The 12,327-nt window shown below is 54.3% G+C and overlaps 2 protein-coding genes across 3 annotated transcripts in view; both read left to right on the top strand.

Moving 5' to 3' along the window:
• Arhgap39 (Rho GTPase activating protein 39) overlaps window positions 1-6,957 on the top strand; it is a 93,752-nt gene extending 86,795 nt beyond the window's left edge. The window contains exons 7-12 of one of the 2 annotated variants that reach the window (XM_005354134.3): window positions 722-814; window positions 3,766-3,839; window positions 4,417-4,616; window positions 5,293-5,384; window positions 5,947-6,116; window positions 6,255-6,957. In XM_005354134.3, the coding sequence (XP_005354191.1) occupies window positions 722-814; window positions 3,766-3,839; window positions 4,417-4,616; window positions 5,293-5,384; window positions 5,947-6,116; window positions 6,255-6,449 (824 nt within the window). In that variant the 3' untranslated portion in view covers window positions 6,450-6,957. The remainder of the gene's footprint in view (window positions 1-721; window positions 815-3,765; window positions 3,840-4,416; window positions 4,617-5,292; window positions 5,385-5,946; window positions 6,117-6,254) is intronic. The other variant, XM_005354135.3, reaches the window with a different exon arrangement.
• A 636-nt stretch (window positions 6,958-7,593) lies between these two features.
• Window positions 7,594-12,327, top strand: part of Lrrc24 (leucine rich repeat containing 24) — an 8,621-nt gene continuing 3,887 nt past the window's right edge. The window contains exons 1-4 of the mRNA XM_005354133.3: window positions 7,594-7,823; window positions 8,248-8,296; window positions 8,493-8,876; window positions 9,150-9,350. Coding sequence (XP_005354190.2) covers window positions 7,662-7,823; window positions 8,248-8,296; window positions 8,493-8,876; window positions 9,150-9,350 — 796 coding nt within the window. The 5' untranslated portion in view covers window positions 7,594-7,661. The remainder of the gene's footprint in view (window positions 7,824-8,247; window positions 8,297-8,492; window positions 8,877-9,149; window positions 9,351-12,327) is intronic.

The raw sequence follows: 12,327 nt of genomic DNA, 5'->3' as shown, positions 1-12,327 counted from the left end.
CTAGTGTACAGAGTGAGTTTCAAGACAACTAGGCCTACACAGAAAAACTTTGTCTCAAAAACAAATTTTAAAAAGTCAAAGAGGGCTAGACCTATGGCTCAGTGTTAGAGAACCCGCCTAGCATGCACTGAAGTTGTGTGTTCAATCACCAGTATTGACAATAGAGGCGGGGGGGGGGGGGGCTACACATGAGCCAACCGAAAACTTCCCAGTGGCAAAGCTCAAACCAAAGTATAAAATAAATATCCTTAGCACATTCCGTCCTTGTGACTAACTTCCAAAGAACACGTGAAGAATACGGTAATTTCACAGTACAGAAATCTGACAGGCACGGCCTCAGCCAGGTGGCAGTCCAGTCACCGCCATTCACCCATTCCTGTTGGCTTTGTAGTTAGGTGGGTCTGTGGGCCAAACAGCAGCTGAGGAGGCCAGGCCCAAACTTTTTGTCAGCAGAGAAGTGTGAGCTGTATCTTCTCCCCTGGCTGTCCTCTGCCCTCCTACCCACCGTAAACTCTCTGGTCTTGTAGCTCCAGAAAGGGCCCAGTCCCTCACTCTGACCTGTGTGTACACAGAGCCACCTCGCCCCAGAGACACGCAGCCATCAGCTTGATAGGGACAGACCCCGGCGGTTCCAGGGACCTTGCCACCAAGCGTGGAAACCACATGCACAGTGGTTTCTGGCGTGTGTCCTGTGGTCCTCACAGTTGTGTTTGCTCCCCAGTGACCCAGCACATAAAAGAGCTTCTGGAAAGGAACAGTAAGAAGAAGTCCAAACTGAGAAAGAAAGCCAAGCCTTATGTTGAAGAGCCAGATGGTAGGGCCTCTGCAGCCTGGGCGCTGCCTCTGCACCGCTCTGCTTCCACCATGGCCGCCTGGCCCTCTCTCTAACCGCTTCTGGGCTGGGGGAGGGACACTAACCTCAGGCTTGGGGCCTCTCAAGCAAGCAAAAACTGGAGGTCTAGGGTGCCAAAATGACCCTAGAGAAATGGTGCATGGCCTGCACCTCTTCTGGCAGTACCCAGGACAATCCACAACTTGCTTCTTGGTGGACTAACCTGAAAAGGCCTGGAGTCAGCCCCCAGGTGAGTGAGTGGGCCTGACGCTGGGGTGAGGCTCACAGGTGGAGCTGGTTGTCTTGGGGCAGGGGAGCCCACCATAGTATGGTTAGGGGATCTTCCCTCTCCCACGGTGGCCCCAGCAAAGCCTTCTGCAGTTCAGGGTCCTCTGCCTTCTTCCACCAGCAGCCTTCTATCTCTTCCCCTGAGCCCTGTCTCAGGACTGTCTGCTGCGCTGAACTCCAGGCAAGGCTGTGACCTCGCTACCTAGAGCTCTCAATTCAGCACTGCCACTCCTTCACAAGACCTCAGCTCTGGCCTTCCTGCACCAGCTTTGTATAGAGCTGCTTCCATCAGTCCGTGGTTCACAGTATTTGAATCCCCTGTCTCCTGTTCTTTGCTCTGCCTGTTGTGTGCCACCCACTGGAACCCAGGGACAAGGCTGGGGAGCTTTCTGTAGATGAGGTCTGTTTCAAACAAACTGGGCCAGCAGGAAGCTGCAAAGCATGGTGGGCTTTGCAGGGTAGGCCAGGATGACATCTATAGAACTGGAAATTTGTCCTTGCTCAGGGCCTCCCAGGCTGCCCTAGCTCAGACTGCTCATGGGGACAGTAGTAGAAAAAGACACTGCTTGCCTAACCACCGGGGGCATGGAGCTGCATGTATACCAACCGTCTGTGAGTTGTGGCCACAAGGTAGGGGTTGAGTGTCTGTGGAACTTGAAGCAGAACTGGGCAGAGCCCTGGAGCTCAGACTGTCAGGTAGAGAATCCGGAGCATTCATTCCGAGGACTATGCAGAGTAAGCAGCAGCAGACACAACAAACCTCGGGTACACCCAGCTGTCTTTGAGGCTTACAGCCTGCCCAGATTCCTGCTACAATAGTAAAAACTCTGGAATGCCACTCATCTAGGGCTATGGTAAGCCATCCATCACACAGAACTGTTAAGTGCATCCTGGTGGGGGTTCTGGCCAAGGTTCAACAAGGCTAGATTGACCTCCTCTTACAAGTGAAGGTCTCTGTGGAGTGACAATGACACTGTGTGATCTGCTCTAGACACTTAGCAAGAGCTGAAATCACTGCAGCTTCCTAGACTCCAGGCCACATGTGGCCCCAGCCTCAGGTCGAGGCTAGCAGCTACTGCCACCACAGCAGCAGCTGTCTGCTTACCGCTGGCTACTAGGCTTCCAGCACAGCCATTCTCAGGCCTCCGTGAGACAGGCGTTATCTCCATCTCTGTCCTACAGAAAAACTGAAGCACAGTTTTTCACACCTACTACCAGCTGAGAGGTGATCAGAGTAGGGTTTGCTCTGGTCCTGAGTGAGCATCAGATGAAGCAGCACTGGGTGGGCAGAACAGGAGGCAACAGGCTTAAGTCCCTTCCATTGCTCTCAGACCCCATCTGCTGAGCTGAGCCAGGGCAGTGAAAAGCACCTAAGCGCTCTCCATCCTTATAAAATAAGGCAGCCTCATGGCAATCATGAAGGGCAGATGGCCTGAGGGAGAAGCTCTAGTGCTCTCTAGGTGACTGAGGACAAAAACCACGGTGATCTGCCGGAGTCTGTGGATCACTTGGAACCTGGGGCAGATTGTCCAAAACTTAAATGTCGGAGAGATTTATAATTATTTTGGTTAGAAAAGAACCATTTTACATATGTGAATAAAACTTGTGATAAAGGTTCTCATGGGCCATAATATACTTGTGGGATGAGTATACTTATATAATTATATATAATAACTGTATGTATATGTCTCATATGTGTGTGTTCTATATGACACACACATATGTATATAAAGTTGGGGATCTAAGGACCTCTCCAAGACCTCAGATGTCCATAAGGAACTGTCTCCTTTCAAAGGCAAAGGTACTCCCAATCACAGAGTTCACAGCTGCGGGTAGTAGAGGCAGAACCTTCCAGGGAAGGGGTGTCCATTTTCCAGAAGCACACAGCTGGTGTCTGTCCATGACACTTCTTGGCATGTTCTTTCATCTGCCACCATCCTTATTTGCTGGGACAGGTTGGAGACACTTGACACCTACCAACACTCCAGTGTCACTAGCTCTGCTGCAAGGCATGAGTTCCAGAAAGCTCCCTACCTTGAGAGAGGAGGCCAGGCCTTCAGCCCTGTCGTTATCTTACCCGCTGGTTAAATAGAGCACTGGCACAGAGCACTGGCATCTTCTGCAAGCTGTCTTTCATTAAGAGCCAAACTTTGGCCACTCTCTCTCTCTCTCCCTAACACTCTGCTCCTAACTTCACTCCCTCCCTAAGGACACCAGAGCTGCTGGAGAACTGCCTTTACCCAAGTGCTGACCAAAGGCACCAAATGCTTCATCCAGAAGCCTCTTCCCCTGGGACCAGGGAAAACCAAAGGTCTTGCTAGGGTCACCTAAGGAGGAAAGGAAGTGGCATTTGAAAGCCTGGGACCCAGGGTGTGCTCTTTGTTCCCCTGTTCTTCCTAGGTGGATATAGAAAGGCTGGCAGAGGGATTTCTCCTACCCTAGCTTCTAGAGATGGGGGGGGGGTGTCTCTTGCCTCTCCTCTTGGGTCTCTGCTCCAAAGGACTGCCTATGAGAGAATATGGGCTACTATGTAGCTCAGGGGTGGATGAGAAGCTGGCCACATCCCAAAACCCTTATAGTTGCTTTTCTGAATCCCTGTGTCCCACATGTCCACCCCAGGCTGACTGCCACCCTTTCTCTTCCAGGGGTGGCAATAAGCACCTATGCGAAGTACTGTTACCACAAACTTCAGAAGGCAGCCCTGACTGGGGCCAAGAAGGTACAAATACTTCTGGGAGAAGTAGGGTAGGGTAAATGGCTGCTGCAGTCCACACACAGACCTGATGGAAGGGCAGTGAGACCAGTGGAGCACTGGCAGGCTGCAGAGAGCCCCAGCCTGGATAGGAAGGCTTGCACCTGTGCTTCCACAGTCTCTTGCCCTTCAAGGGCCCCGGACCATGCCTGGGCATCCAATGCAAACGGGTACCCATACTAGACAAGGCATCAGGTAGGCTTCCCAAGTAAGGTGCTCTACCCACCTGGCCATACCCAGCCTCCTAGAGCCTGGGAATAGCATCCTGGCTGCACTGTCCCTAAGAACTCCAACTGGCATGGTGAAATGTAGCAGGCAGGCATTGCCATATGGAAGCCTGTGCTGGAGACCCTCACCCCTCCACCTTTCTGCATATCTGTAGTTTGGAGTGTTGCAGATGGCCTGATGGGAGATGCCTTTAGTGACTTGGGTTAGGGTCTGGGTTGTCCCTGATTCTTGTTGGGCCAGGACCCAGAGTGATGGAGAAGAGGAGAAGAAGGAGGCTGAACTACAACAGGACCTGAATGCTGAGCTGTTTTCACAGGGCCTGAAGAAGCCTAATGTGGAGGAAATCCGACATGCCAAGAACGCAGTGTTCAGCCCATCCATGTTTGGCAGTGCACTGCAGGAGGTGATGAGCATGCAGAAAGAGCGCTATCCTGACAGGCAGCTGCCCTGGGTACAGACGCGGCTCTCCGAGGAGGTGCTGGCACTCAACGGTGACCAGACGGAGGGCATCTTCAGGTGCCTTACCAACACCAGATTGTGGGTGGGGAAAGGGAGCACAGGTGTGTGTTCACTATATATCTCTACTATCAGGGACCATAAAGCCTAGAGGCCATTTAGCCAAAAGGGACAAAACAGTGTCCCATCCAGAGGAGGCAAGTTGACTGTTACCCCCCAAAATAGCAGCATGGCCAACCAGACACAGCTAACAGAGGTGAGGTCCAGAGGATACCAGCAAGGACATCACCTATGACAAGAGCCTTAGAGATGGCATGCACCTGACCAGACAGCTCAGCATCACCAGTGCATCATCCTGTGTGAACAGGGATGTGCGAGACCGTGCAGTATCAACCATTGTAATGACTTGCCTGTCAGAATCAGGGATGCCCAAGTCCCCAAAGGATAAGTAGGGAAGCCAAGGGCTGCAAATTTGGGCTTTCGTGGCCTGCAGAGGGAGATAGCTACACAGAGAAGTCAGCAGAGTCCATGAAGGGAGAATGGCCCCAGGAGAATCCCACACCACTGACCCAAATGTATGGAGCAGGATGCCCCCAAAAGAGCAACAAGGTCCTAAGTCACCCCACCCTACATGAGAGAATCAGGTTGGTGGGACCTTGAAGCTTTCTGCCACTCCAAACTCCAGCACTAGGGTGAGATGATTTCCTCTAGTCTGAGTCTTGGCTATACTCTCTAGGGTCCCTGGTGACATTGATGAGGTGAATGCCCTGAAGTTGCAGGTGGATCAGTGGAAGGTACCTACAGGCCTGGAGGACCCCCACGTCCCTGGTGAGCCCCAGACATACTTAACAGCTGGGCAGGTGTTGGCCTGCATGCATATCCCAGAAAGTAGATCACCATTCAGGCGGGGATCCCTGTCCAGTCATCCACCCCAGGATCACCCTATGGCCCTGCTGCTCTGTCCTTCTGTGGCTACATCTCACCATCCTCTTTCACCCCCTGAAACTATTTCTTAATGAAGTGATGTCTCCCCATCACTTCTAGACATCCTCCCACCCACTGGACCTACCAGTGTTCTTGGCCTACCCAGGGTTCTGCCCCTGCAGAGCAGCCCAGCCCACAGCTCCTGGGGCATTTTTAGACAGCTCCTTCTGAGCACAACCCTTCTGAGAAATTCTGTTTTGTAGTCATTGTGGACACACACCTATACCACCAAAATTGATCCCAGGTTCTCCATCAGCTAGTGTCTCTGGGATCTGGGCTCAGTCTCAACAGCCTCCTCCATACCCTCTCACATAGTACACACACCCTGTCTCTGGCTGTGGTCTCTGGTGGATGCTTGGCTTAGGGGCCCCCAGACCAACACCATCTAAGTCACTCCCATCCTCAGCATCGCTGCTGAAGTTGTGGTATCGGGAGCTGGAGGAGCCCTTGATTCCTCACGAATTCTACGAACAATGCATTGCGCACTACGAGAGCCCGGAGGCTGCAGTGGCCGTGGTGCACGCGCTACCGCGCATCAACCGTATGGTGCTGTGCTACCTCATTCGCTTCCTCCAGGTATGCTTGCTCTGCACCTAATGCCACGCCAATGCCCACCTTTCACCCTACCCAATCCACCTTCCCCACCAACCCCTTAATAACCACTCCCACCCTCCACTTCCCTCTCCTCTCCCTACTCCGCTCCCCCCCACTTAGGTGTTCGTGCAGCCAGCCAACGTAGCCATCACCAAAATGGACGTCAGCAACCTGGCCATGGTGATGGCACCCAACTGCCTGCGCTGTCAGTCGGATGACCCACGCGTCATCTTCGAGAACACGCGAAAAGAGATGTCCTTTCTGAGAGTGCTCATTCAACATCTAGATACCAGCTTCATGGAAGGCGTGCTATAGCACGCGGGCTATGGACACCGGCCAGGGTGACACCCAGGGAGGTGGGAGGGAAGGCCCCAGCGGCGAGGCAGCATGCCAAGCCCCGCCAGACGCCCACCCTGCCCCGCCCCCAGACCCTCCTGGGAAAAGCAGCCCGCCATATCTCGCGGCCAGTTCCTGCGGGCTCCGGAGCCGACCGCAGGCCAGCCCCGAGAAGTGCCTTCTGTTTGCCGGAGCCGAGCGACACTGCCCTCCTGGTCGGCCGAAGCACACCGCGTTGCTCAGGGCAACACGACCTCGTCCCCTCTCCAGGGCAGTCTGCCACTAAGGCTCTTGCCCTGATCCCTCCTACCCTAGTTTAGGGGCCTCTAGCTGGGGCCTGAAGGAGACTTAGAGCACTCTAGAGAGCTGTGCTAGCCACCGCTAGGACACGGTCCTGTCGTCCCAATGCCTTTGGTCCTGATGGCCCAAGGTCTTTGTGCAAGGGGAGACCCCACACCAAAGCCCTTTGGGGTGGGGCCAGGGCTAGGTAGGCGTTCTTGGGGCGGGTGGGGGAGGGCGAGAGGCTTTTGTTTGTTTGTTTGTTTGTTTTGGGGGGGTTGTTTTTGGTGTGAGTCCAGAATCTAACCCGCACCCAGCCTACTTGTATATAAAGATATAAATAGAACGACAGATGTCAGAACTAAGTTTGCTAAGGACATAGTTTTAACCAGATGCTATTTATCTCTTGAACTGCCATTGCCGTCCTCGCGCTGAGCAAGTTAGCACCACCTTTTGACCTCGTGGCCTCTGACCAAACTACACCCGGGCGGCGTGCGGATGGGACCTGGACTCGTTCGCGTTTTCCATTCTGGAATATGACTTCCAACAGTTGTCAAACTTCATTTCTCCCGTTTATATATATATATATATTTTTAGAGTTGTTTTTATTTATTAAAAACAAAAGTCCCGCCCTGCCGAGGCCCACAGCCCTCTGGGGCGGGTCCTGGACCTCTCCAGCGGCGCTCTCTCCGACGTGTGGACTGAGGCGACAGCGCTCCGTGTGAATAAAGTTCAAATGCACACTATGGTTGCCTGAGCCTCGGGTTACTTCGGACGCGGTGAAGGGTGGGGGGCGGGGTCCACATAGCAGGCCTCCTTCCGGGCGCCCCGCCCCGCCGAGCACGTGCTGCCGGCGGAACCCAAAGCGTCCGGCGCAGCGCCGACTGTGTGACCTGTTTCCGGTGTGGAAGGATGTGGCCGCCTTGCAGGTCACTGCGTAACTTGGCCCTAGCCTTGGCGAGATCTCAGGGAGCTCGGGCCTGCAGTGGGGACGAACGTGTCTCCTACACTCAGGGCCAAAGCCCGGAGCCCAGAACCCGCGAGTATTTCTACTACGTGGATCACCAGGGCCAGGTGTGCCCTGGCGCGTGTCAGGGAGGAGTCTGAGGGAGCTGCCTCGGGCGGGGAAGAGTTCTAGGGCCGGGTGCTACGTGTGGTGTTGGACCGGACTTTCAGAGCCCAGGCTGGGAGCGGGAAGCCCAGAGGCTGCCCCTCCACGGCATCGCCATCCCGCCCCACCGCCAGCCTGCAAGCACCAATCCCAGAGCTGAAGGCTCGCGACTGCCGGAGCCCAGCGGCCTGCAAGCCTGCTTTAGAAAGGGGGGCGAGGGGGCCGCCGCGCGGGAAACCTGTATGTAGGCGTGGGCGAAGTCTGCGGGGCCCTGACACAGGCCCCCTCGAACACCGTATACAGAAAAGCAAGAACAGCGACACAACACTGGGCTTGGGGCTTTTTGTTCAGGATTTACTGTCCACTGTCTGTCCCTTCTGTCCGCAGCTTTTCCTGGATGACTCCAAAATGAAGAACTTTATTACCTGCTTCAAAGGTATTGCTTGCTGCGCAGCTCCCTCAAGCCTCTCTCCCTCCGCCCTGCCAAGTCTCCAGCTCCCCCACTCCGCGGGCAGCCCCCAGCCCCAAGGGGGCCTGCAGTCTCCCGCCAGTGCTGGTGTGCCCCAGGGAGAGGAGCCTGTCTGGGGAGCTAGGTCACCAGCGAGAACAGTCGGGCCTTTTTCTTCCCACAGACTTGCAGTTCCTGGTCACTTTCTTCTCCCGGCTGAGACCTAACCACAGCGGGCGCTATGAGGCTTCCTTCCCCTTCCTCTCTCTCTGCGGCAGAGAGCGTAACTTCCTGCGCTGTGAAGATCGGCCCGTTGTCTTCACGCACCTGCTGGCCCCCGACAGCGAGTCCCCTCGCCTCTCCTACTGCGGCGGCGGCGAGGCCCTGGCCATCCCCTTTGAGCCGGCTCGCTTGCTACCCCTGGCGGCCAACGGTCGCCTGTACCACCCAGCACCGGAGCGCGCAGGCGGCGTGGGCTTAGTGCGCTCGTCCCTGGCCTTCGAGCTCAGCGCTTGCTTCGAGTACGGACCTGAATCACCCACGGTCCCCTCTCACGTGCACTGGCAAGGTCGCCGCATCGCCCTATCTATGGATCTGGCCCCGCTGTTGCTCGCTGCCCCGCCGCCCTGAGCCTCCAGTTGGGGCTGGGTGGGGAGGGTTAGGGCAAACACTGGGCTTCGTAGTACTCGCAGGTTACCCCTCGGTCCCAGACTTCCAGGTCGGCCCAAATGTCCCCAGTCACCTGCACGCCGGTGACTGAGTGCGCGTGCGCGCAGAGGTGCGACTAGGGCCGCGTTAGGTTGGCGCTGTCCAAGGTTCTGGTGCGGCCCCGCTATTCTAGGTCTCTACAGCGGTCCCCTCTCCGCCACCTCTAACCCTTACAACCGGTCTTGCATCCCACGGATTGGCTTGCTCTGGTCACGTCAGGCTGGGCGGCAGGCGCAAGGCGCGCGTGGGCCGGTGCGCGTGCGCACCCACCCCCCGCCGCTTCTCCAGTCTAGCAGCCGCAAGCACCGCGGGGAGTCGCTCGCCACTGGAGCAGGTGAGGGGGGGGGGGTTCCTGGCCCAAGGTCACCAGGCTTTGGGGCGGGATCGGGACCCTTTAGGTTCTGACTGCTGCACCAAGGAAAGGTCAGGCTCTCTGGCAGCGGGGAGAGGGATGGAAACCACGCCCTCTGTGAGCAGGCTCGGACCCACTGGAGCGGGAGGGGTAGGTTAGGGGAGGTAGTGCTGGTTTAAAGCGCCTGATCTCGAGGGCTGCCAGAGACCTCAGCTGGGGATTCGCGCTGCACCCGAGGGAGGATCCAGGGCTCCTCTCCACCCACCCTTTTCCCGCCTAGATGATCCCTCAGGAGACTGACGCCCCACTCCTCCTGCCTAGGAGTAGGGGTTCGTGTCCTGATCAAAGGATTTCTGGCGTATCTAGTAAGGGGCCCTCATTCCTGTCGTGGCTGTCTTGCACTGATGCTCATCTGGGCGACCTCATGAGCAGCAGCTCTGATCCCCAGTGCACAGATCAAGGCTTTGCTACTGAAGGCTGGACAGATGCGCAAGGCCTGGAGCCAGGGACCAACCAGTCATTCGTGCTCCAGGAAATTAAACCCAGAAGCCTTGCAGATGTCCCAGCTTCTTGGGGCTCCGCGTGTCCTGAGATATCTAGGAATTGCCTTTGCCTGCGCCAAAGCTATTCTATTAAAACTACTGCTCTGCTGCCTCATCTCTATTGACTTTAAATGACCAAGTAACTTACAATTGGTGCGAAATTGAAACAAACACCAAGGCCACATAGTACAGTTTAACTTGATGCACAGCAAGGAGACCTAGAGAATAAGCAGGTGCGAAAACGGTAGACTGTGCCAGAGGAGGAAGACAGTGCGCCCTTGCTCCTGTCCTTAACTTTAGAAAAGCGGGCTTCTCTGCCTTGGCACTACCGTTAAAACTGAGCATTGCGCCTAGAACCCTACTCTAGTCCTTGTGCGCCTAGGTCACAGATACATTTTGTAAACTGCTGTAGAATGAGGTTACTGCTCCTGTATTCTACTTAGGGAGCTAGATACCCAGTTGGTACAATAGGAGTGTAACTCACTAGGATGTTGTGTGCTAAGTCTGTGCTTAGTGTGCAGGAGATACCAAGGCCAATTCCCAGAAGGAAGAGGGAAAGAGGGGGAGCTGTTTGTGGCCTAAGGCTTCCTCCCACATCCCAGCTAGTACACACAAATACTCCAAAGATAAGCCGGGCGGTGGTGGCGCACGCCTTTAATCCCAGCACTTGGGAGGCAGAGGCAGGCGGATCTCTGTGAGTTCGAGACCAGCCTGGTCTACAAGAGCTAGTTCCAGGACAGGCTCCAAAACCACAGAGAAACCCTGTCTCGAAAAACCAAAAAAAAAAAAAAAAAAAAAAAAAAAAAAAAATACTCCAAAGACAAAGGCCCCCTGGAACCAGCTTGGGGGCGGGGCATAGGCTCTAGGCCTCTGAACTGATTCTCCTGTTTGGCTTATCCCTCAATTCTCTAGAGAATTACCTGAGGAAGCTAGACGTGATAGTGCACACCTGTTCATTTGCCTTTTGGGAGCATGAGCAATAGTATCTCAAGTTCAAGTATAACATGGGCTATATAGCAAGACTCTGACTCAAAAAAAAATTAGAAGTAGTGCCGGGCGGTGGTGGCGCACGCCTTTGATCCCAGCACCCAGGAGGCAGAGGCAGGCGGATCTCTGTGAGTTCAGTGCCAATCTGGGCCACAGAGCAAGTTCCAGGACAGTCAGTCCTGTTACACAGAGAAACCCTGACTCCAGGGGGAAAAAATTAGAAGTAGCAGCCAGGTGTGGTGGGTAAGCTCTTTAATCCCAGTACTAGAGAGGCAGAGGCAGGTGGATCTCTATGAGTTCAAGGCCAGCCTGGTTTACGTAGAGTTCCAAGACAGTCAGGGCCATAAAGAGAAAGACCCTGTGTCAGGGGTGGGGGTGGGGGGAGTTAAGAGCACTGGCTGCTCTTCCAGAAGACCCAGATTTGATTCCCAGCACATACATGCAAAGAACCATCCCAACTCCAGTTCCAGGGGATCTTGAGGGCACCAAGCACTTATGAGGTGCACACACATTCTTGCAGGTAAAACACTCATACATGTAAAATAAGTAAATTTAAATGAAAAAATTAGAAAAAAAAATTAGAAGTAAGCTGGGCATAGTGACACAGGCTTTTAATGTCAGCACTCTGGGTTTGGAGGCCATTGTGGTCCACATAATGAATTCCAGGCCAACCAGAGAAACACACTAGACCCTATTTATTTAAAAGGAAATAAGCCGTATGAGTTACCTGAGGGAAAATCCTAACTCTTAAGTAAGCTCTCCACTCACCTCCATCTCTACAACAGGAGGATCACGAGCTGCACCAAGCATCACCAATCATGACGAATGAACCTTAAGGTGGGGTCATTTGGGTCAAGGTCGTGTGGTACCTTTGCTCTTCTGATGGGGCACAGAGGTTTCTGCTCAGTGCTGAACTTTATGCCAACAACCACTGAGTGAGACCAAGGGGGCACGTCTGCCCAGAGCCTGTTCTTTTTAGTTAGACCCTGGACTTGGGAACCCGGGCAGTTCCCAAGCCTAAATTATGTACTGTTGCATCCGGGAACCAAGGAGAGCCCATCATCTGCGTGGAGATGAACCCGTGTGGTGCTAGTGACGAGCAGGACAGTGCAGGCGCAGGAGGAATGCTAGTGCTAGGCAGAGACCCTCAAGGAAGGAGTCTCCGTTTGTTCTGTTTCCCTTTTTAAAAACATTGTTTGCATGCGTGGGTCAGAAGTGGAGGTCAAAAGCGATCTTTGTAGAGTCAAGTCTTGTCTTCCACCAGGTTTGCCAGGCAAGTGCCTTCACTTGTGTAGCCATCTTGCCTGCCCCTCAAACAAATTTTACCAAGAGAAGAAGTTAGGTTTTTTTTTTTAAAAAAAAAAAAAAAACAGAATCTCAGCCGGGCGGTGGTGGTGCACGCCTTTAATCCCAGCACTCGCGAGGCAGAG

Source organism: Microtus ochrogaster, chromosome 15 (genome assembly GCF_000317375.1).
Source record: "Microtus ochrogaster isolate Prairie Vole_2 chromosome 15, MicOch1.0, whole genome shotgun sequence".
Taxonomy (NCBI): domain Eukaryota; kingdom Metazoa; phylum Chordata; class Mammalia; order Rodentia; family Cricetidae; genus Microtus; species Microtus ochrogaster.
The sequence above is the reverse complement of the archived record's forward strand: the minus strand, read 5'-3'. Positions and strand labels throughout refer to the sequence as shown.